Source organism: Tauraco erythrolophus, chromosome 1 (assembly GCF_009769465.1).
Source record: "Tauraco erythrolophus isolate bTauEry1 chromosome 1, bTauEry1.pri, whole genome shotgun sequence".
NCBI classification, from domain to species: domain Eukaryota; kingdom Metazoa; phylum Chordata; class Aves; order Musophagiformes; family Musophagidae; genus Tauraco; species Tauraco erythrolophus.
Window position 1 is genome coordinate 130,480,897 of NC_141465.1, and position 19,203 is coordinate 130,500,099.

Genomic DNA, 19,203 nt, shown 5'->3' on the forward strand with positions numbered 1-19,203 from the left:
TGAAAACCCCAAGTTGTTGCAGGTCAAATAATTTTACCTTTACTTCTGTGCCTTTAGAGACACTGGAACAGAGCAAGACAATTCTTTTCAGTGGCTGAAGAGACTAGAAACAATGTCAAGCACAGACAGGGACTGATTACAGCTGTAACAGCACTTCAGCACTGAACTTTTAGTGGTTTCCATCATTTCCCTTCAAAACAAAAAAAAAAATACTTTTTTCCAACTTATTATCTTTCTTCCTCAGATCTTTAATTATATTTAGCACTGAAGCAAAGAAACACACAAAATGTAGAGGATAACTTCTGCTATATTCAATACCAACCATACCTTCACTGGTGAGATTGCTGCCTTCATAGGCTTTTGCTCTGGTTTGTCTAACAAAGAGGTTATTGGTTTAGAACTGCAAAGAAAAAGCACACAACAACTTCAGCAAACAGGACGCTACTTTAAGCCTTTTTCAAAAAGCAAAACAGAGATTCGTTAACACATACTCGAATATAACTTCCTGGCACCTAAAGTTTTCCATTTAGCCTGTTCTGCTCAGATTTAGAAGCAAACACTCTCCTTTCCATAGGAAGGTCATAGTCCTGCTGCTTTGTTTCCTTGCAAAAATTTCCTTGCTTGTCAGAGAATTCAATGCAACTTCTACTTGGCATGACAGAAAACATATTTTTGATGTCTTTTAGATTTTTGAGCAAGTTTTATGTAAATATAGCTACTCTCCAAACAATCAGTGTTGCTGTCTCCACCCTTGTCCTACATTTATACTTCTAGGACTGAAATCGAAGTGGAGGAACGTGCCAAAATCTGATTTAAAAAAAAAAAAGATTTTTGCAAAGTGTCCAAGTCAGAAAAATCAGAGGAATCCCATCACCACTATAGCAAAGATGTAATATGTCACAGACAACACCACATCCCCTCAGAGGTACAGCTTATAAGTTATTCTTTGAATTAAGATCTATAAAAATCTGTACTTTGATAGTACAAGTGGAGTAAAACTTTACTTGGGATCCTGACTAAGCATAACCCAAGTAAGGAGAAATTAGAACAGCCAGAAGCGACAGCTTCTACATTATATCAAGAAATACTTCATCTATCTGCAGAATGATGCAAGGGTTTTTTTTCCAAAACAAACTCAAATTATAAAAATCTGATTATCTAAACATCTCAGATACTAAAAGAAGTATTGATTTTTGAAGATGAAAGTTAGATCTGGATTTAAATATGGGCTGAGAGAGTTAGGGCTGGTCAGCCTGGAGAAGAGAAGGCTCCAGGGAGAATTTCTAGCAGCCTTCTAGTACTTAAAGGGGGCCTACAGGAAAGCACTTCCAGGTCTTTTTACAAGGGCATGTAGAGACAGGACAAGAGGCAATGGCTTTAAACTGAAAGAGGGGAGATTTCAATTAGATCTGAGGAAGACATTCTTCATTCTGAGGACGGTGAGGCACTGGAACAGGTTGCCCAGAGAGGTTGTGGATGCCCCATCCCTGGAAGTGTTCAAGGCCAGGTTGGATGAGGCTTTGGGCAACCTGATGTAGTGGAGGGTGTCCCTGTCCATGGCAGGGCATTGGAACCAGATGATCTTTAAGGTCGCTTCCAACCCAAACCATTCTACAATTCATGTAACAACCACATACAGCACCTTAACTTTATATAGAAAATGCTGGCATTAACTAACTTACATGCTTATGATTTTGGGGGTGGGGGAAACAGTACAAGGCAGGAAAAATTGTACATTGTCCAGGTATGAAACATGACCTCAGGCTAGGAAGAAAAGCAACTCCTGCAGTTTCTTGCAATATAGATGTATAAGGAGATTCTGATACTGAGTATTTCTTTGGTCAGTGATCTTTGGTATGGGTGAAAAGACTTTCAGATAGTGACTGGCAAGTAGTAGATCCACAAGACAATGTTTTTGAGGGCAGATGTGGTATCTTAGGACAAGAAAACAGCCCACAGCTTTCATCAAGGTCCAGATTCAAACAGGAGCTGCCTCCTCAAAAAGATCTCTCTGAGGTAGCTGACAAAACACTGCCTTGCTGAAGAGAGAAAACTTTCCCATCTTCTCCAGGTTTCCGTATAGTTAAACTCAAAAGTTTAGAAAAAAAAAAAGTCTGGCAGCCACCCTTGAAAGGCTACTGGCCTCTGGACTGCTAAGTGTGTCTGAGAAGTGACATTTCTCCCATTTTAGAAATGGAAAAACATCATTACAGAGAAGATAAGATGACACAGTAATGAGCAGCCTGAACATAAGGCTTGGAAAAATATTCCAGTTGTAGTGTGAGCTATAAAATCCTCTATCTCCTCCTTGCTCTTTTGGTTCAACACTGCCGTTAAGAAACACCATCATGCATAGTGATACAAACTTAAGGTACGTGCTGATCTTGTAATGGAAACATTTTTTTCTCATGGGTGAAAAAAATAAACTGTTCTTATATTTCATCACTGACTGCAGCAGCAGCCTCTTGTATGCACACACCTGGTATAACATTATTATTGTTCTTTTCACCCTACACTGATCCTAGTAAGAAAAAAAAAATTCTAGTTCTCAAAGAGCTCAATATTGCAACTTCAAATTTGTTTTAAAAAATATCATTCCACATTACAGTTTGTAACCTTAGTTCTAATACTTAAAAAAAAAAAAAATTTGAAAATAGATATATTTAAAGAATCTTCATTCTGCTGAACTGGAGTTTATGTTCTTGCTTTTGTAAGCACCTGAGTTTGCCTTTTTGTTTTTATGAGACGTTCAAGGCCAGGTTGGACGAGGCCCTGAGCAACCTGATCTAGTTGGAGATATCCCTGTTCCTTGCAGGGGGGTTGGACTAGATGACCTTTGAAGGTCCCTTCCAGCCCTAACCATTCTATGATTCTATGAGCACCCGTGTGCTCCTTCACTTTGTGTCTCATCTACACCATCTACTATCCAACAGGACAAACATGATTTTCTTAATTTTTTTTTTTTTTTAAAGGTCTAGGTCATGAATGCTTCAACCCTTCCCTCATTTCAAACAAGGAAAATACTGTTACATACCCTGGGTAGCAAGAAAACTGATAAGACATTCTTCTGTTTGCAGTTTTTATAGACGGGGGAGGTAAATTTTTAGGTCTCATTCAACATACACGCATACAATTCCACAATATTTTAATGCAATGCTATTTCAGACTTAATATAGAATAATTAACTTTAATTTGGCATTACATACTGAAAATCCTGCTCTAAAGAAAACATAAGGTAGAGGGGAAAAAAAAAACCACACCCAGGATCCTACAACTAAGTTTCACAACAAAAGATCTGAAAATATGAGTTTACCCTCAAGCCATACAGATAGGCAAACGGAACAAAGAGTTCCCAGATTTGCTGCATTCACAACGCTAATCTAAGAGAAGGTATGAAGCCAAACTGATTAATGCATCCAGCTTAAAAAAATCCTGCACTGGAATTCAGCAAAGCAAAGTGCCAAGAACCACAATGAAGGCCCAAACTCCACACAGACTGGACGGCACTGGACAGGAATCAAGGGGCAACAAGGTGGAGGCAGGAGCAGCACTGGAGAAAGGGGTTTTAGATTTGCAGGCATTGTCAATATGGTCTACCCAGAAATATTCAAACAAATAAGCTTTCCTGGGCTCATCCTAAAGGATAGAGAATCTGGTGTGAGTAAAGCTATTATGATTTACCTGTACTCAACAAAAATGTCCTTATCTAGATATCCCAGCACCCCTATTATTCCAGAAAAGTTACATGGATTATAAGAACTGGGGCTTTTGTGCAAATTTTCACCTTGCAGAACTCTAGGACCCACACTTGTCACCTGTTCAATGTAGGCTAAGGATATTTCCTAGCCTAGTGAAGACAAAAGCCTACAAATATTAATTTGAAAGAGAAAGCCCTTTAACATTGCCCTCTTTTGAGATCCAGTACATAGACAGATGCTATCACTGAGCAGAGGTAATATTGACAGTCTGAGTCACTCTGTGAAAACTGGTTCTGTGCAAAGTCACACCTTCAAAGACACCTGACACACCTGGCCTGTAAAGGCTACGGTATGCCAGAAAAGGATCTCATGATATAACACCCAAGAAAAAAATGTTTCGTAGCTTCTTTGCTGAATGGAATATTTGGGGTGTGGGGACAAACATCACTATGCTAATTTTAAGGATATAGTTGCACCCTGACTCAACAGCAGTTGAACCAGCCCCAGGGCTGCATTTGACCCTCAGCAGTTTGCAAACAGATCACAGAATCATAGAATGGTTTGGGTTGGAAGGGACCTCAAAGATCATCTAGTTCCAACCCCCCTGCCATGGGCAGGGAAACCCTCCACTACACCAGGTTGCCCAAAGCCTCATCCAGCCTGGCCTTGAACACTTCCAGGGATGGGGCATCTACAACTTCTCTGGGCAACCTGTTCCACTGCCTCACCACCCTCTGAGTGAAAAATTTCTTCCTTATATCCAATCTAAATCTCCCCTCTTTCAGTTTAAATCCATTGCCCCTTGTCCTATCACTACACGCCCTTGTAAAAAGTCCCTCTCCAGCTTTCCTGTAGGCCCCTTTAGGTACTGGAAGGCTGCTATAAGATCACCCCAGAGCCTTCTCTTCTCCAGGCTGAACAGCCCCAACTCTCTCAGCCTGTCTTCATAGCAGAGGTGCTCCAGCCCTCGGATCATCTTCGTGGCCCTCCTCTGGACCTGCTCCAGCACCTCCATGTCCTTCTTGTGCTGGGGACTCCAGAGCTGAACGCAGCATTCCAGGTGGGGTCTCACGAGAGCAGAGTAGAGGGGCAGAATCACCTCCCTCGACCTGCTGGCCACACTTCTTTTGATGCAGCCCAGGACACGGTTGGCTTTCTGGGCTGCCAGCGCACATTGCCAGCTCCGGTTGAGCTTCTCATCCACCAACTCTCCCAAGTCCTTTTCCTCAGGGCTGCTCTCAATCCATTCTCTGCCCAGCCTGGACTTGTGCTTGGGATTGCCCCGACCCACGTGCAGGACCTTGCACTTGGCCTTGTTGAACTTCATGAGGTTCTCACAGGCCCACCTCTCCAGCCTGTCAAGGTCCCTCTGGATGGCATCCCTTCCCTCCAGCATGTTCACAACACCACACAGCTGGTCATCAACAAACTTGCTAAGAGTGCACTCGATCCCACCGTCCATGTCACCAACAAAGATGTTAAATAGCACTGGTCCCTGTACTGACCCCTGAGGAACACCACTCGTCACTGGCCTCCACTTGGACATTGAATCGTTGACCACAACTCTTTGAGATCTACCAGAACAGAACTTTCTTCACATTCAGTAAGAGTTGTTTTGGTTCAAGAATAGAATTCAGAACAAAAAAGTTGCAAGTAATTTGTTAACCACATATCTTCTGGCCCCAGTCCTCAGGTTAGCAGTTGTTCAGTTTATGCAAAGCCTACAAGCCAGTGCTGGACTGAAGCCTACTCTTAGAGGAAGAAGGTGATAAAAAAGGTGGTAAAAAAATCTAAACCCCAAAGCTCCCACAAACCTATTCTTAAAGTAGCACTTTTAAATGTTCCAAGCGCCTAAACCACATGTAGCATAGAATCATGGAATGGTTAGGGTTGGAAGGGACATCAAAGATCATCTAGTTCCAACCCCCTGCCGTGGGCAGGGACACCCTCCACTACACCAGGTTGCCCAAAGCCTCATCAACCTGGCCTTGAACACCTCCAGGGACGGGGCAGCCACAACTTCTCTGGGCAACCTGTTTCAATATTTCACCACCCTCAATGTAAAAAAATTTCTTCCTTGGATCTAATTGAAATCTCCCCTCTTTCAGTTTAAAGCCATTGCCCCTTGTCCTATCACTACACGCCCTTGTAAAAAGTCCCTCTCGACCTTTCTTCTAGGTCCCCTTTAGGCACTGGAAGACTGCTAGAAGGTCACTCCAGAGTCTTCTCTTCTCCAGGCTGAACAGCCCAAACTCTCTCAGCCTGTCTCAATAGCAGAGGTGCTCCAGCCCTCAGATCATCTTTGTGGCCCTTCTCTGGACTCGCTCCAGCAGCGCCATGTCCTTCTTGTGTTGGGGACTCCAGAGCTGAACGCAGTATTCCAGGTGGGGTCTCACAAGAGCAGAGTAGAGGGGCAGAATGACCTCCCTCGACCTGCTGGCCACGCTTCTTTTGATACAGCCCAGGACACGGTTGGCTTTCTGGGCTGCCAGCGCACATTGACAGCATTTGGGCACTAGAAGCTGTTAACTCGCTTTTCGCCGTCCCAAGCTCCAGAACAATACTCTGCTTCATCCTCCTATTTGTCCAGACTATTGCACTGCAGCACAAAGAGTCATCAGAAATTAATTCCTTGCGGCTCTGCTACCCTATCAACCAAATTAAATGTTTGTAGTGTCTAGGCTTTCCCTTCCAACCCCAACTGGTAGGGTTATTGTTTTCCCAGCATTGTTTCCTCTGAATTCCTGATCAGTTTCTGCCACTACAGACAGGCCCACAGACATGTCAGACAAGTTTCTTTCAAAGTCCAGTGTCAAGAGAACAGAAAAGAGGAGTATTTTAATAACATACAGGAAAGCTTAAGAGGGACTTTTTGCAAGGGTATATAGTGATAAGACCAGGGACAATGGCTTTAAACTGAAAGAGGGCAGATTTAGATTAGATCTAAGGAAGAAATTTTTCACTCAGAGGGTGGTGAGGCAGTGGAACAGGTTGCCCAGAGAAGTTGTGGATGCCCCATCCCTGGAAGTGTTCAAGGTCAGGTTGGATGAGGCTTTGAGCAACCTGTCAGGGGGTTGGAACTAGATGATCTTTAAGGTCCATTCCAACCCAAACCATTCTATGATTCCATGATATGGCGCCTCCTGTGATTTCCCACATGCAATGTGGTGTGTATTCATTTCAGGCATAGTGAAATAATCATAGAATGGCATAGGCTGGAAGGGACCTTAGAGATCATCTAATCCAACCTCCCTGTCATGGGCAGGGACGCCTCTCAACTAGATCAGGCTACTCAAGGCTCTGTCCAACCTGGCCTTGAACACCTCCAGGGAGGGGGCATCCACAACCTCTCTGGGAAATTTATTCCAAAGTCTTATCACCCTCGCACTGAAGAATTTCTTCCTAAATCTTTTCTCCTTCAACTTAAACCCATCTCCCCTTGTCCTATCAGTGAACACTCTTGTAAAAAGTCCCTCCCCAGCCTTCCTGTAGGTTCCCTTCAGGTTTTGGAAGGCAGCTATTAGGTCCCCCTGAAGTCTTCTCTTTTCAAGGCTGAACAATCCCAGCTTCCACAACCTGTCCTCGTAGCAGAGGTGCTCCAGCCACTGGATCATCATTGTGGCCCATTAATAAGCCCATTCTGAAATCGTAAGCAATGAATTGCACATAGTCCCGCCACGTTCACTTGCTTCAGCTTTTCACATTTTAGAAGCCAATCATCTGAGACATCTAACCAATATTTATGTAAAGCAAATGCAAGTCAGTGTCCAGCCCACATATTATAGAATCCAAGTGTCTTATAAATCCTAGTCTGTGTGAGCTTGCTTTAACAGGAAGATCTTGAACTATCAGAGAGAATGTAAGCACACATGAACAAGGCATATAGACTGATTAATTTCTGGCACATTTTGGAGTAAAGGCCAGGAGAAGGTCCTGGACAATAATCATGAAGCTTCGCATGGGTATGACCTGAAATAAGTCACCAAATCACCTCAAGTTAAAGACCACAATCAGGTCAGTCATATTCCAAACACACTGTCTACATGTTCTTAAACATTGTTACGTTACATATTTTTGAAGAGGCTGCCCTGGCAGTTTATGAAATGTATTACTCCAGCAACCACACACGGTTTGTGGAGTTGTTATGGTGAGAATGACATTATAAGGCTGTGCTTCTTCTAATGTATCATCATCTTTTCCTGATGCGCAAGATGACATGTGAAATATTTTAAGAGATATGTTAAACATCAGCATGTCTTGTGCTACCCATAAAGAAATAACTCCATAACAACCTCCTGAAGGTAAAAGCCACCTGTAAAAAGACTACTTTCAGTAACAACTAACTCTGTCACCATTATCAGCCAACTAGTGGCAGGAGGGGAGGGAAGATAAGCTCTTTCTTGTTGTAAGCAACCTTTATCCTCCTTATTGCGCAACTTCATTTTTCAGGAAGTCTGTAACAATGCAGTTTATTTGAGCTTTTCCAGCACAATTTCACATGCAGATAGCCCTCTGAGTTCATTGATAACGATACATAAAGGATAATAACGACCATTAACGTTAAGACTTACACCAACCTTTGGTGCCATTCATCGTGAGCGTGCGTGCATGCCCAGTTTGCAGACCACAAAAGTTTAAGATGGAAATGCATAGAAAGAGACAAGCCCTGCTGCAAAGAAAACACAGGTGACAGATAGAGAAGGACTTAAAAGACAGACAAGAAAATGAAACGTTACAGAGCTGATCAGTGACACAACCAGAAGTAAAACAGTGAACCTAAGGAGTAACTCTGGCTCGTACCTCACCCTGTTCCCTGATAGCACAAACAATAGCCATCTGTGTTACACTCTGGTTCTTGTTTCCTCAACGATGTTGAGGAATCTGGCTATTTAAAGACAACTCATTTCCACCTGTTGTCACCTTAGCTAGGAGATCAGCGCTTTCCTCTTCAAATGCAGGTTTTTTTGAAAGCTCTTCACTCAGCCAACAAATTACTACATGTAGGTGTTTTAAAGATAAGATTTCTCTGTCAGAAATATATTCGAGATATTTCAGAGTGAAGTGGAGCTGTTTGGGATGTTTACAGACTTGAGGTAGAGTTATTGAATATAAAATCCTCCACAGTTCAGAAGCTATTTCTTATCCAGCTTTCATGCAACAACAATAGCCATTCAGGCATATCCAAGCTGATCGTCTTGCCCTACTCTGAATGGGAGCCTCTCTCTTCCAAAAAGACATTTATTTTTCGTGGTAGAATCATATTTCTTTTCTGTAAGTACCCAAAGACTCTGGTTCTTTCCACCTCAAATACATTTAATCTCTTTAAAAAAAAAAAAAAAAAAGGTGTCTCAGACATCAAACTGTGCACCGAAAAATCTGGAAAATTCTAAAAATCAATTTCTCAATCTCTGATTCTTCCTATGATCCAAGTTTAAAATTCAGGCTGAATCAATAGTCTGATCTCATTGAGTGACTGAATGAAAAGATGCAGAGATTATTGTCTCCGTATTAGTAACTGCCAGTGGTTCTAACCAGAAAACACTGGTCTCACTTCTGGCAGCCAGACTAAATTGTGACATGAGAACATGTGTGGGACCATTCTATACATCATTGGCAACTTTTTCCTTGTCGAGGTAAGCCAAAGATTGTTCTACATTGAACGCAGAACAATTAACAACGCGTGATTATGATTTGTCACTCTATCGCATGCACGGATTCCTTGGGTGATTCTGAGGGAACATTCGATGACCTCTGAAATAAGAGGCAAGTACAATATTTTGGATGGAACTTACAGCTCACAAATTCACCAGTCCCGATATATACATGCTAAGTGAGATTAAACAGGCAGTTTACCTCGGACTAGACTTCAGTTCTTCTTCTTCTTCTTGATGTTCCACAATGCCATGTAGTTCTGGTGGCACAAAGGCTTCTTTATTAACATTGCTCACCCAGCTGTTCTTTGCTTTGTTTGATTTGTTATGACTCACTTCAGCTAAAACATGAAATGAGAATATTGTTGTCTCCCATATGTTCATACAGGATTTCTTAAGGAGCGAAATACAAGTACTTGCATTCAGTCCTATAGTTATTTGGAAAGCCCACTGTTCTTGAATCTACCAGAAGTATATCTGGTACCTTCTGAAGAATATTTTTTTTGTAATGCTACTAGAAATGTCACATACTGCCCTGAATACTTCACTCTACTACTTAAGGTACATTTGCTTTAGACCTTAAAGTGATCCTAAATGGAGAAGTTTTCTACAACAACCCTGGTAAAGACTGATCCTGTAGTTCTTGCAGCTAGATAAACATCGAAAATTCAACCTCAGTGTCCTGAGGAAACAAAAACAATTAAACCACAGGAAACTGAAAACATGCTGAAGTTTCATAGATTTCATAGATTTCTAGGTTGGAAAAGACCTTAGAGATCATCGAGTCCAACCATCCCTAATCCCCATTAAACCATATCCTCAAGTTATCAAGTTAAGTTAAGTTCAGTTAATCAAGTCCATTATTCCCTTCCTACAGCAGTAAACTGGAAGTTGGTCATAACTCTCATTTAAGCAGGTGGATAAGCCTTTATGGATAGAATTACCACAAGAATTTAAGAAAGTAAATATAAAAAAAAAACAAGCCAAACAAAAGCCCCACCTCAGTCAGCGAATGCAAATACATTTGCATTTCTTTTTGGGGTGGGACAGAAACTTATTCTAATAACCCCTTTCAGAGTCAACACATTAGCTCACATTATTTCCTTTACTGCTTTTTGCACTTCTCCAACAGTTTAGAAATGAAGAACTTTAGTGTGAAAAAATAAGCAAGATTTTTATTCTCGCTTTTGCTATCCGTAACTGCAAGCACAAATATCTTGACATCAGTCATTGAAACCAAGTGATTGCACATAGTTCTGAATGTAGCAGTGTGTCCCTTAATTAGGGGTAATTAACCTTCCTCTAAGATAACATAGCTTTAAGTATTTTCTTTTAAGCTATAAGTTACTGTAAAATTTAGCTAGAATTTTACAGCTCATTTTCATAACCTTCAAGTCCAAAAACAGCCAAACCCACAACATACCTGTGATTTTTAGCATTCTTTTCTATTTCAGGCCTTTTCTTTTAACTTAAAAACCCCAAACCATCACACAGTAACCTCAGACTGACTAAACTGCCATGATCCAAACCCATCTCCGGGAATACAGGAACTGAGAAGTTATAACATTGTAGGATTAGACATAGGAAAACAAGGTTAAGTTGTAGCTACAAAACCTGTAGAAAGTAGCAAGCTATAGTCCATCCACACTGTTGACAGAAGTACCTTACTTCCTTCACTAGCACACTACCCCTTAACAGAACTTCAAAAAAATAAAGATTGCAAATTTCAGTGCAATCTGGTGAGAACAGTAAGAGTCTTGCCCTTCTAAGCCAAAAGGATTTAGTAGAACTAGAGTAGGCTAAGAGGGGATGGTTGTCAGTTTCTCTAAGAAAAACAACACTTTCTGTACAAAGAATGACAAAATAAACCAGAACTCTTAGATTACAAAGTCAGATGCTGAGAGATTTATAGCAGAAGTCTATAAAATCCTGTATGTTATATATGTTTTTGTGAATATAGATGGACTGTTCTCTTTCTCTCCCAGGGATAATGTTAATGGTGGTCATTTCAAAAACAGAAAAGGAAATAGTCATTTCTTACGTGGAAAACCTTCATTTTAAAATGCCTCAAGACAGGACATGGTGAATGTTAAAGAGGCATGGCTTTAAAGAACTTCTTGAACAAATTAACATGGTAAAAATAATCCAGAAATAGCTCCTCTATTTAAAAAAAGTCTGAGGTGCAACTGGCTGCAGGCTGGTCCTGACCTTGGATCCTACACTTGCTGCCAGGCAAGGTGCTGGGGAGACCAGCTTTTGGTCTGGTCCAGCCGAGCAGCTTTTATGTTCTCTTTTGTTTTGTTTCTCTCCAAACAAAACACTATTTACTTCCAATGTTAAAACACAACACATGATCTTCCCACATTCTGATTTTTTTTAAATAAGAGTTTCAGAATATAATATTTACTATCAAGCAAGCCCAAGCTTGTTAACATTACTCAATTTACACACAATATACTACTACCTATCTGTACTACTAAATTAATGTCTGCAACTGCTACCTGGCACATTAACACAGTTGGCTTTAACAAACCTTCTAACTGATCATTTGAAGGCACCCACCATGATGTGGGGGGTGGTGGGTGCAGATAAAGTTTATGTGGACACAGGGTGCCAGTTCTGGCTGCCAGAGCTCCCAGCACACGTATTTCAGAAGTTATGACCACTAAATCGAGCTCATGGTGCCTACCATTTAGCCTCAGAGGTCTCAAACTGAGCACCCAAAAATCCTGGAAATCCATACTAAAGAGCAATTTCCTCAATCTCTGATTCTTTGCACGTCCCAGGGTAGCTTACAGGGCCTCAAAAACGGAGATGAGAATGCGGTCCGGGAGTGCAGAGGGCTTTCAGTCCTACACATAAACACAAGCCAGTCCCTCTTGTTACTAGTCCTCACACAGAATTCTCCCTTTAATACTTAGCATTGGGGGAGACAAAAACTTACACTGTAAACTACGTGGGAAATCTCTCTTTTGCATCATTTTCTGCTTGTAGAGATACCAATATTATTCTCGTATTTCAGACAACAGTGTTTAAAGTTAGTTAAGTAAGAGCCAGCCTTTCCAAATAAAATACAAGCTAAATGCTTACCAAGAGTGGCAGGCTTCCGTCGTATGGAAGCTCTAATAATATCTGTTCCATGTATCTTATCTCTGTGCCTCTTTGACTTTGCTTCGTAAAACCACTGCCCGCTCATGTTCTTCAGCTGAACGTCGTCTTTGACTTTTTCTGGTAAATGCCTGGTGAAGGGAAAAAAAAAAAAAGAATAAATGAGAGAGATACACACACAGAGTCTACTTACCTGTGTGAACAGAATAAAAGTCAGATTTTTAATTTTGCTTGGTTGGGGTTTTTCAGGTTTTTGTTTGTTTGGGTTTTTTTTTTTTGTTTATTTGTTTTTGAAGAGGGTGTTGCTTGGGTTTTTTGGAGGGGAGGTTGTTGTTTGGGGTTTTTTGTTGGGTTTTCTTGTTGGGTTGGTTTTTTTGTTTGTTTTTGTTGTTGTGTGGTTTTTTGTTTGTTTGTTTTAAACACTGTCAGCATGCTATTTCCATCTTTTGACCTGTTACTCTTCCATTTAATTATGAAGGAGGACGATGAGCTGGAGAGGGAAGAGCCTCAGCCCTGCTACCCTCAAAGCATCAGTTGAAGTAACTCTTCAAAAAATACATGCTTTGCTATGATAAACTCTCAAGCAGACACAGCCCTGGAGAAGTCTCCAGCAACTGCACATCTTGACTGCTTGCCTCCAAAGGCCACTTTTCCAAGGTTAAAACAGAGATAAGCTAGCAGGGCAGCGTAAGAAATCTGTGCCAAAATCAAGTCTGTGACTGTTCCAGGGCTCAGAAGATGCCTTTTCGGGCTGTTTATATGGCACTACTTTACACATGCATGCCAGAAGTGCACTGGAAAAACGATGTCATTTTTTCCATAGGTTACACAAAAAATCCTTGTATGAATACAATGAGTTACAAAGGAAGACAGAATCACATGGAACAAACACCAACAAAATAAGTTTGTGCAGCTTATTAATCCACATGTACTCATCACATGAACTACAGCCATTTTAAATAGTGTGAAGCAAATGTTTAATAATTTTATTTCAGGCTTCAGGGTCACCCTGCTTTTATGAAGCATAAGGAGCTGCTGTGTGCAAGCTGAGAGGTTCTTTTCTTTCCTCATTGAGCATATAACACATTAGACATATGCTTATACATGGCCTGAAGACTAACCTGCAGACCAGGAAAGTTACCACAAAGATTTAGAGAGTATATAATCAAAAAAAGTCACGTCAAGCTTCATCTGCCTTCTCCATTTGTGTCCTTTCCTTCAACAAACAAAGCTGATAACACAGCCCAAGTGAGAAATCAAACCAAATCAAGTTACTCAGGTTTTAAGGCTAACCACAGTCCACATTGCTGTGAGATGGTACTATCTTCCACAGGACTGATGGCCAAGCATAGAACGGTTTGAGTTGGAGGGGACCTTTAAAGATCATCTAGTCCAACCTCAAGGAGGTTCATGCTAGTTTTATATTGCTCATGAGTTCAGAAGGAACTTCGAGTGCAACCAAGTAGCTATGATGACAATCCTTTTATTATAGGTTGCAGATTTGTGTGTCAAGCACAGACAACCATTCACAGCAGAGAAAGGACACTGAGCCAGTCCCAACCTCCACACTAAAATAGGCCATTCTCCCCCATCACTCAATTTCTCCTTCATCCTTGGATGTCCGGAAATGAAAAGGCTTATTTGAATGCATCAGAAATACTAGAATTTGAATACCTAAACTTCTTTTTGAAAGTACTGTCAACAGTCTGTACCTCCTAGGTGTGTAAACAACTTCTCTGTCTCAAATCAGCTTCATGCAGTTGGAGCTGCCAGGAGTTGAGGTGACCACTGGCAATTTTAATGCCACAATTCAGCAGTCTATGGCGTTGCTGGGCTATTTCAAATTTGGCCCTTCCTCTTGCTTAGAACTCCGTGCTCCTCTTAGAGGCAAAATATGCCCTTCTCATATGCTGCAGCTCATCTAAGCTGGAGCAGCAACACAGCAGTAGCTTCTCTCTGTCCTCAAGCAAATATATTACTCAGGTGTGAGCCAGCTCCTCATTGCTCAGCCAGTTCATGAACAGAGCCAGCAGGAATAGTGGAAATATGGCACGCAAGAACTTTTTTTTTTTAACCACAGATCATTGCTTCTCCCTTTCACCTTCTCTCCCATGTGTTATTTGTCTTCTCAGAACAGATGCTCCTTAGGGCTAGGGACTGGCTTGTCAGCTATTTGTACAGTCTGCAGGGCAGCAGAGCTCTGACCCCAGCTAGAGCTCCAGGGCAGTATGACAACATGTGCCAAGGGAGGTTCTCTAGCGAGAAGGTACTGAGTCACAGGACAAGTATTCAATGCCCTCACCCTGTTTGATTCAACCCTTTTATCCCCGACACTGCTCACGCCTTTCCCCTTTATATTCAACCACTGAAACCAGTGTGTGGAAGGAGACCTTCACAAGTCAGCTCAGACCCATACATCACTGCGGAAGTGGACAGAATCCCAGGCCCCTCAGCTGTGTCTGCCCACTTACCTGCTTGTTGGACTCAGATCTGAGACTGATTGGCATCACGTAAGCTGGACAGAGACAGAAGCATGGATTTGTCACAGCTCCAGACTCTCATTAAATGTCACCCATGGCCAACACAGCTGTCATTTGGGCTGAAAGTGAATGACAGGCACCTCGCTCCCACCTCTGCAAGTTACTGTATCTTAACTCCAACAGGCCTTCTGGACTTTGGGAGATAATTGTGCTTGCTAACGAAGGTATAAACGTGCTCTCAGTTTACTTAGTACTTCCTTTACAAATGACCTGTTTGGCTGATAGGGCCTGTATGGTAAGAAGTGACAAAAGCTCACAGCACCTGACTTATAATCTACTTCTTTTGCCTTCTCACCTTGACAGCACTTGACCTTTGTTAGCTTGGCTTACTCATCTCTTCAAGAGCAGTATTGAGCGTCTCAGTCCCATCTTTTGAGGAACTAAGAGCAACACAAATATTAGAACTATTCCCAAGCATTTCTCAGACACAAACGAAGCAGATTTCCATTATCAGAAAGACAATTAGTTCTATGTCTTGGTAGGGAAAAAGAGCTTTTGAGAAGCCTGTTGTGATAGTTTGATGTGTGTGGGGGGTGTTCTGGTGGCAGGGGAGGGGATTTGCTCCCTGTGCCACCAGATCTGAGTCCCATCCCCCCCCGGGGGAGGTTGAGCCAAATCGGCGCCTCTGCGAATGGCCCTATTTAAGTTGGGACAAAGGGGCGGGAAAGGGCTTTTTGCTCAGGAGCGAGGAGAGAGCAGGAGGGCGCTGCCCTCGCTCCCGGCTCCCGGCCGGGCGGCTGCCCGGGCCCGGGCCGGCGCCATGTGCTCAAGATGGCGCTGGGGGAGCCGCATGGGGGGCTCGGTAAGCGCCCCACTCCCAGGGTGCCCACCGGGCCAAGATCCCCCAGAGAGGATTAAGAGCTAAGAGAAGACAACCACAACGACCAGGTCAGTCAAGATGGAGCAGGAGGAGGTGTACTGGAGCTGAGGTTTCCCTTGCAAATCGGTGTGAGATGGCAGGCGGCCCCCCTGCAGCCAGGGTGTACTCGGCAGAGCAGAGACCCACTCGTGGCCTGTGGAGAAACCCACGTCGGGGAAGAGATGCCTGAGCCCAGGAGAGTCGTGGAGCAGGGGATGCGTGACCAGGTACTGTTGATAATGGGGCATGGAATGCACGACGAGGTCGTGGAGGCATCTGGAATCCGTGGGACGGCCCACGCTGACGCGAGTGGCAGCAGCTCCCTAAGAGGCCGAGACTGGTAAAGCCCGAACTGGTACAATCCATGGGGAAGGATTGCAATCCTGCAGGCAGGACTCACGTTGGAAAAGTTTGGGGACTTTTTTTCTTCATGAGTAGGGGATCCACCGAAGCAAGGGAAAAATGGTGTAAAGACTCCTCCTCCTTTAAGAAAGGAATGGCAGTTAACAACATGGATGAACTGACCTGCACTCCCCATTCCCTGTCCCCCTGCGCCGCCGGGGGGAGGTTGAGCCAGGAACGAAAGGAAACGGGATGGGGAGGTGTCGTTTTAAGATCTGGCCTTGTTTTCTCTTTTTCTCCTCTCAAGTAACCGGTTTCGTTCCCTTATGTCTCCTGTTAAGTAACTGTTAACAAATTGTTTTGTTTTATGAAGAAAGCCTGAGTCATGTTTTGCCCGGGACCATGGTTGGTGGGTGCTCCCTCTCGGTTCTTGTCTCGACCCTCAGTCCAAAAAAACCACGACACCTGTGTTCACCAAGACATGAGAGAGTTGTTGCAAAAACAGCTGCTGAGGTTACAAACGGGAATTTTCACACTGCTATGTGAGTTCTCAGGCTCTGTTATGAGCAGAACTTTGCAATAATATCAAACTACTTGCACAGTGTGGGCCTGCTTGACTGCTAGGCATTAGGTTTAAATTGTGGTTTACCTTGAAAGGAACTGTGGAGAAATCAGACTACAGCCGTGGTTTTCCACTGCTACGTACACCTCCCAGCACACCACAACAGGGTTAGAAGCCAACAGTTGATTCTATGCCAGCTCCCCAGTCAACAGAAGGGCCAACCAAGTTGCCATTATGTTATTTTCCTCTTGGTGACTAAGGAACTAGCAGGCATCCAGATTAAGATTCAGATTGCAGGCTCGGTTGCCAAGTTTGCAATTAGGAGAAGATGCAATCACAGCTTTACATATGATGTAAGCATGTATTCTGCGGTCCTTCAGGGGTCTGTTAACATGCCAGTTAACCTATGCTGCAGTTTTCAGAGTAAAATAGCCTAAAGTTATAATAAAACCAGTGCCTGTTTCTTCTATAGGAGCATTAAACTCGAGAAAATTACGGTATATAGTTACTAAAATGCTCTTTTAAAATAACCCTGAATTCTCCCATTACTTCATACGATTTTTCCACCATACCTAAGTGAAACATTTTTGATGGCGAGACAACAAATTTTTCATCCCACCAGGGCATTAAGTACATGCAGAATTACAACGGGCACACAAAGCGACTGTCTGGCACTCTGCAGGCAAACAGAAAAAACAGAAAGCCTACAAATGTATTAATAGGGTTGTTTCTCCCCATCTCCAGAACATCCGATAGTGGGCTAAATCATATGGTACCATTGTAAGGCAGGAAATCTGCTCTGATATCATCAGTCCCTGCCGACCTTCCTATCAGCAAATTCAGAATGGTTTATCTTCTGCTTTGTAGGTTGGTGTCATAGCTCATTATTGCATGTTAAGGCAAAGTGATAATGACTTCTGTTTCTTTTTTTGAAACAACAGTATCTAGCAACACACTCCTGTATCTAAAACCGTTCAGCTACACCTCCTCGGTGTCTCCTAATTCCTTCCTCGGTATCCCTCTTATTCACAGTGCAGATTACAAACCACCACAGAATTTGCAAGATGTGACAATTGACATATTAATAACTTCTTTTATTGCCTTATTCCTCAACCAACAGCTTAAACTGAGCTTTTTGGATAGGGGAGTCTCTGTGGTGCCAGCACATTCTGAGACTTCTTGTGACAAGCTAAGCATTTAAACCAGGGTCTACGTTTGGCTCAAAGAGACAGATTCATTAGTGTCTCACACCCCCTGTTCTGAACATATGAAAAAAGCATCCCAGTGACTGGAGGCAAAATAAAGGCTTTTTAAAGCCTGATACCACCACATTATCTACAAATTCACCTCCAAAACCTCCCTCCTGCAGATGAAATACCAAATGAGTGGAGAAGGTGGAAGAAGAGAGAACGGAGGAATTTATCCTCAATTCTATGTGCAGCAAGTATAACTTGCACATAACAAGCATAAACTCTAGACCAACAAAAAAAATCACAGAGGACTTGGGTTCTGGGTCACCTTTCAAACACAGACAAGATAAACTTTTTGTAGTATCACTGATGCAAGAACAGAGGTAAAAGGGTATTAGACCAGACATTATAAGAGTCAGACTTGCTGATAAGGTTTTTTTTCTTCTTTGAGAGTGGGAAACAGCCATAAAAGGTTTACAAGGCAAAACAAGTAATTGTTTAAACATTCCACTTTGCATGAGCGTGCCTCTTTATTCTGCACATATCTAGATAAGGTGTAGGAAAAAAGCCTCTTCTGGCATTTGTTAAGGAGCTACACCCAAAACATTTGTAATGGGCAGTCCTGAGTTGGGAATATGGATTATTCCTTTTGCATGGCAGCTGCACACATATGACTTTCAAAAAAAAAAAAAATCAGCTATTATTTGATTAGTTTAAGCAATAAAGTAGTATAATTTTAAACTGGTTGAGGGCAATACTGAGAAGAATAAAGCAAACCAATGGGGTGATGCAACCTTTCCCATCCTTGTCATCATGATACTTCATCAGCAACACCTCTAATTCTTGCTGTTGGGGTTCTTTGGATAGCAAGGTTTTGGGTGGGTAGAAGCAGGGGGAGACATGAGAAAAAGGCAGTCTAGTTCTGTTTGTAGTCATGCATGTTCTTCCATTTTATGACTATTCAGAAGTCTGGCTGTGTTAGATGTACTAACCATACCCTGATTAATCTCAGCTAGCATCTTGCTTTTGGATTCTTGGAGAACTAACTAGGCTTTAGTCAGCACAAGCCTTGAGGACTAACAAGCCAAACCAACATTTATTCTGAAGTCAGAAGGGAAGACAAATACATCCAGGCTTGGAGCATTAGAAGGAATGAGTTACATGCTTGTGTAGGTGTGAGAGAAGTCAACTGATTCTGAAGAGGAAGAAGTGAAAGCAGGCAGCTCTGTTGCCCATTGAGAGATTCCACCAGA

At 42.4% G+C, this 19,203-nt stretch overlaps 1 protein-coding gene across 1 annotated transcript in view; it reads right to left on the reverse strand.

Annotated features, from left to right (window-relative positions):
• Window positions 1–19,203, reverse strand: part of SYTL2 (synaptotagmin like 2) — a 50,175-nt gene that overhangs the window by 23,087 nt on the left and 7,885 nt on the right. Inside the window, exons 2-4 of the mRNA XM_086614588.1 lie at window positions 12,440–12,588; window positions 9,552–9,690; window positions 328–400 (exon numbers count right to left, since the gene is read on the reverse strand). Coding sequence (XP_086470714.1) covers window positions 328–400; window positions 9,552–9,690; window positions 12,440–12,588 — 361 coding nt within the window. The remainder of the gene's footprint in view (window positions 1–327; window positions 401–9,551; window positions 9,691–12,439; window positions 12,589–19,203) is intronic.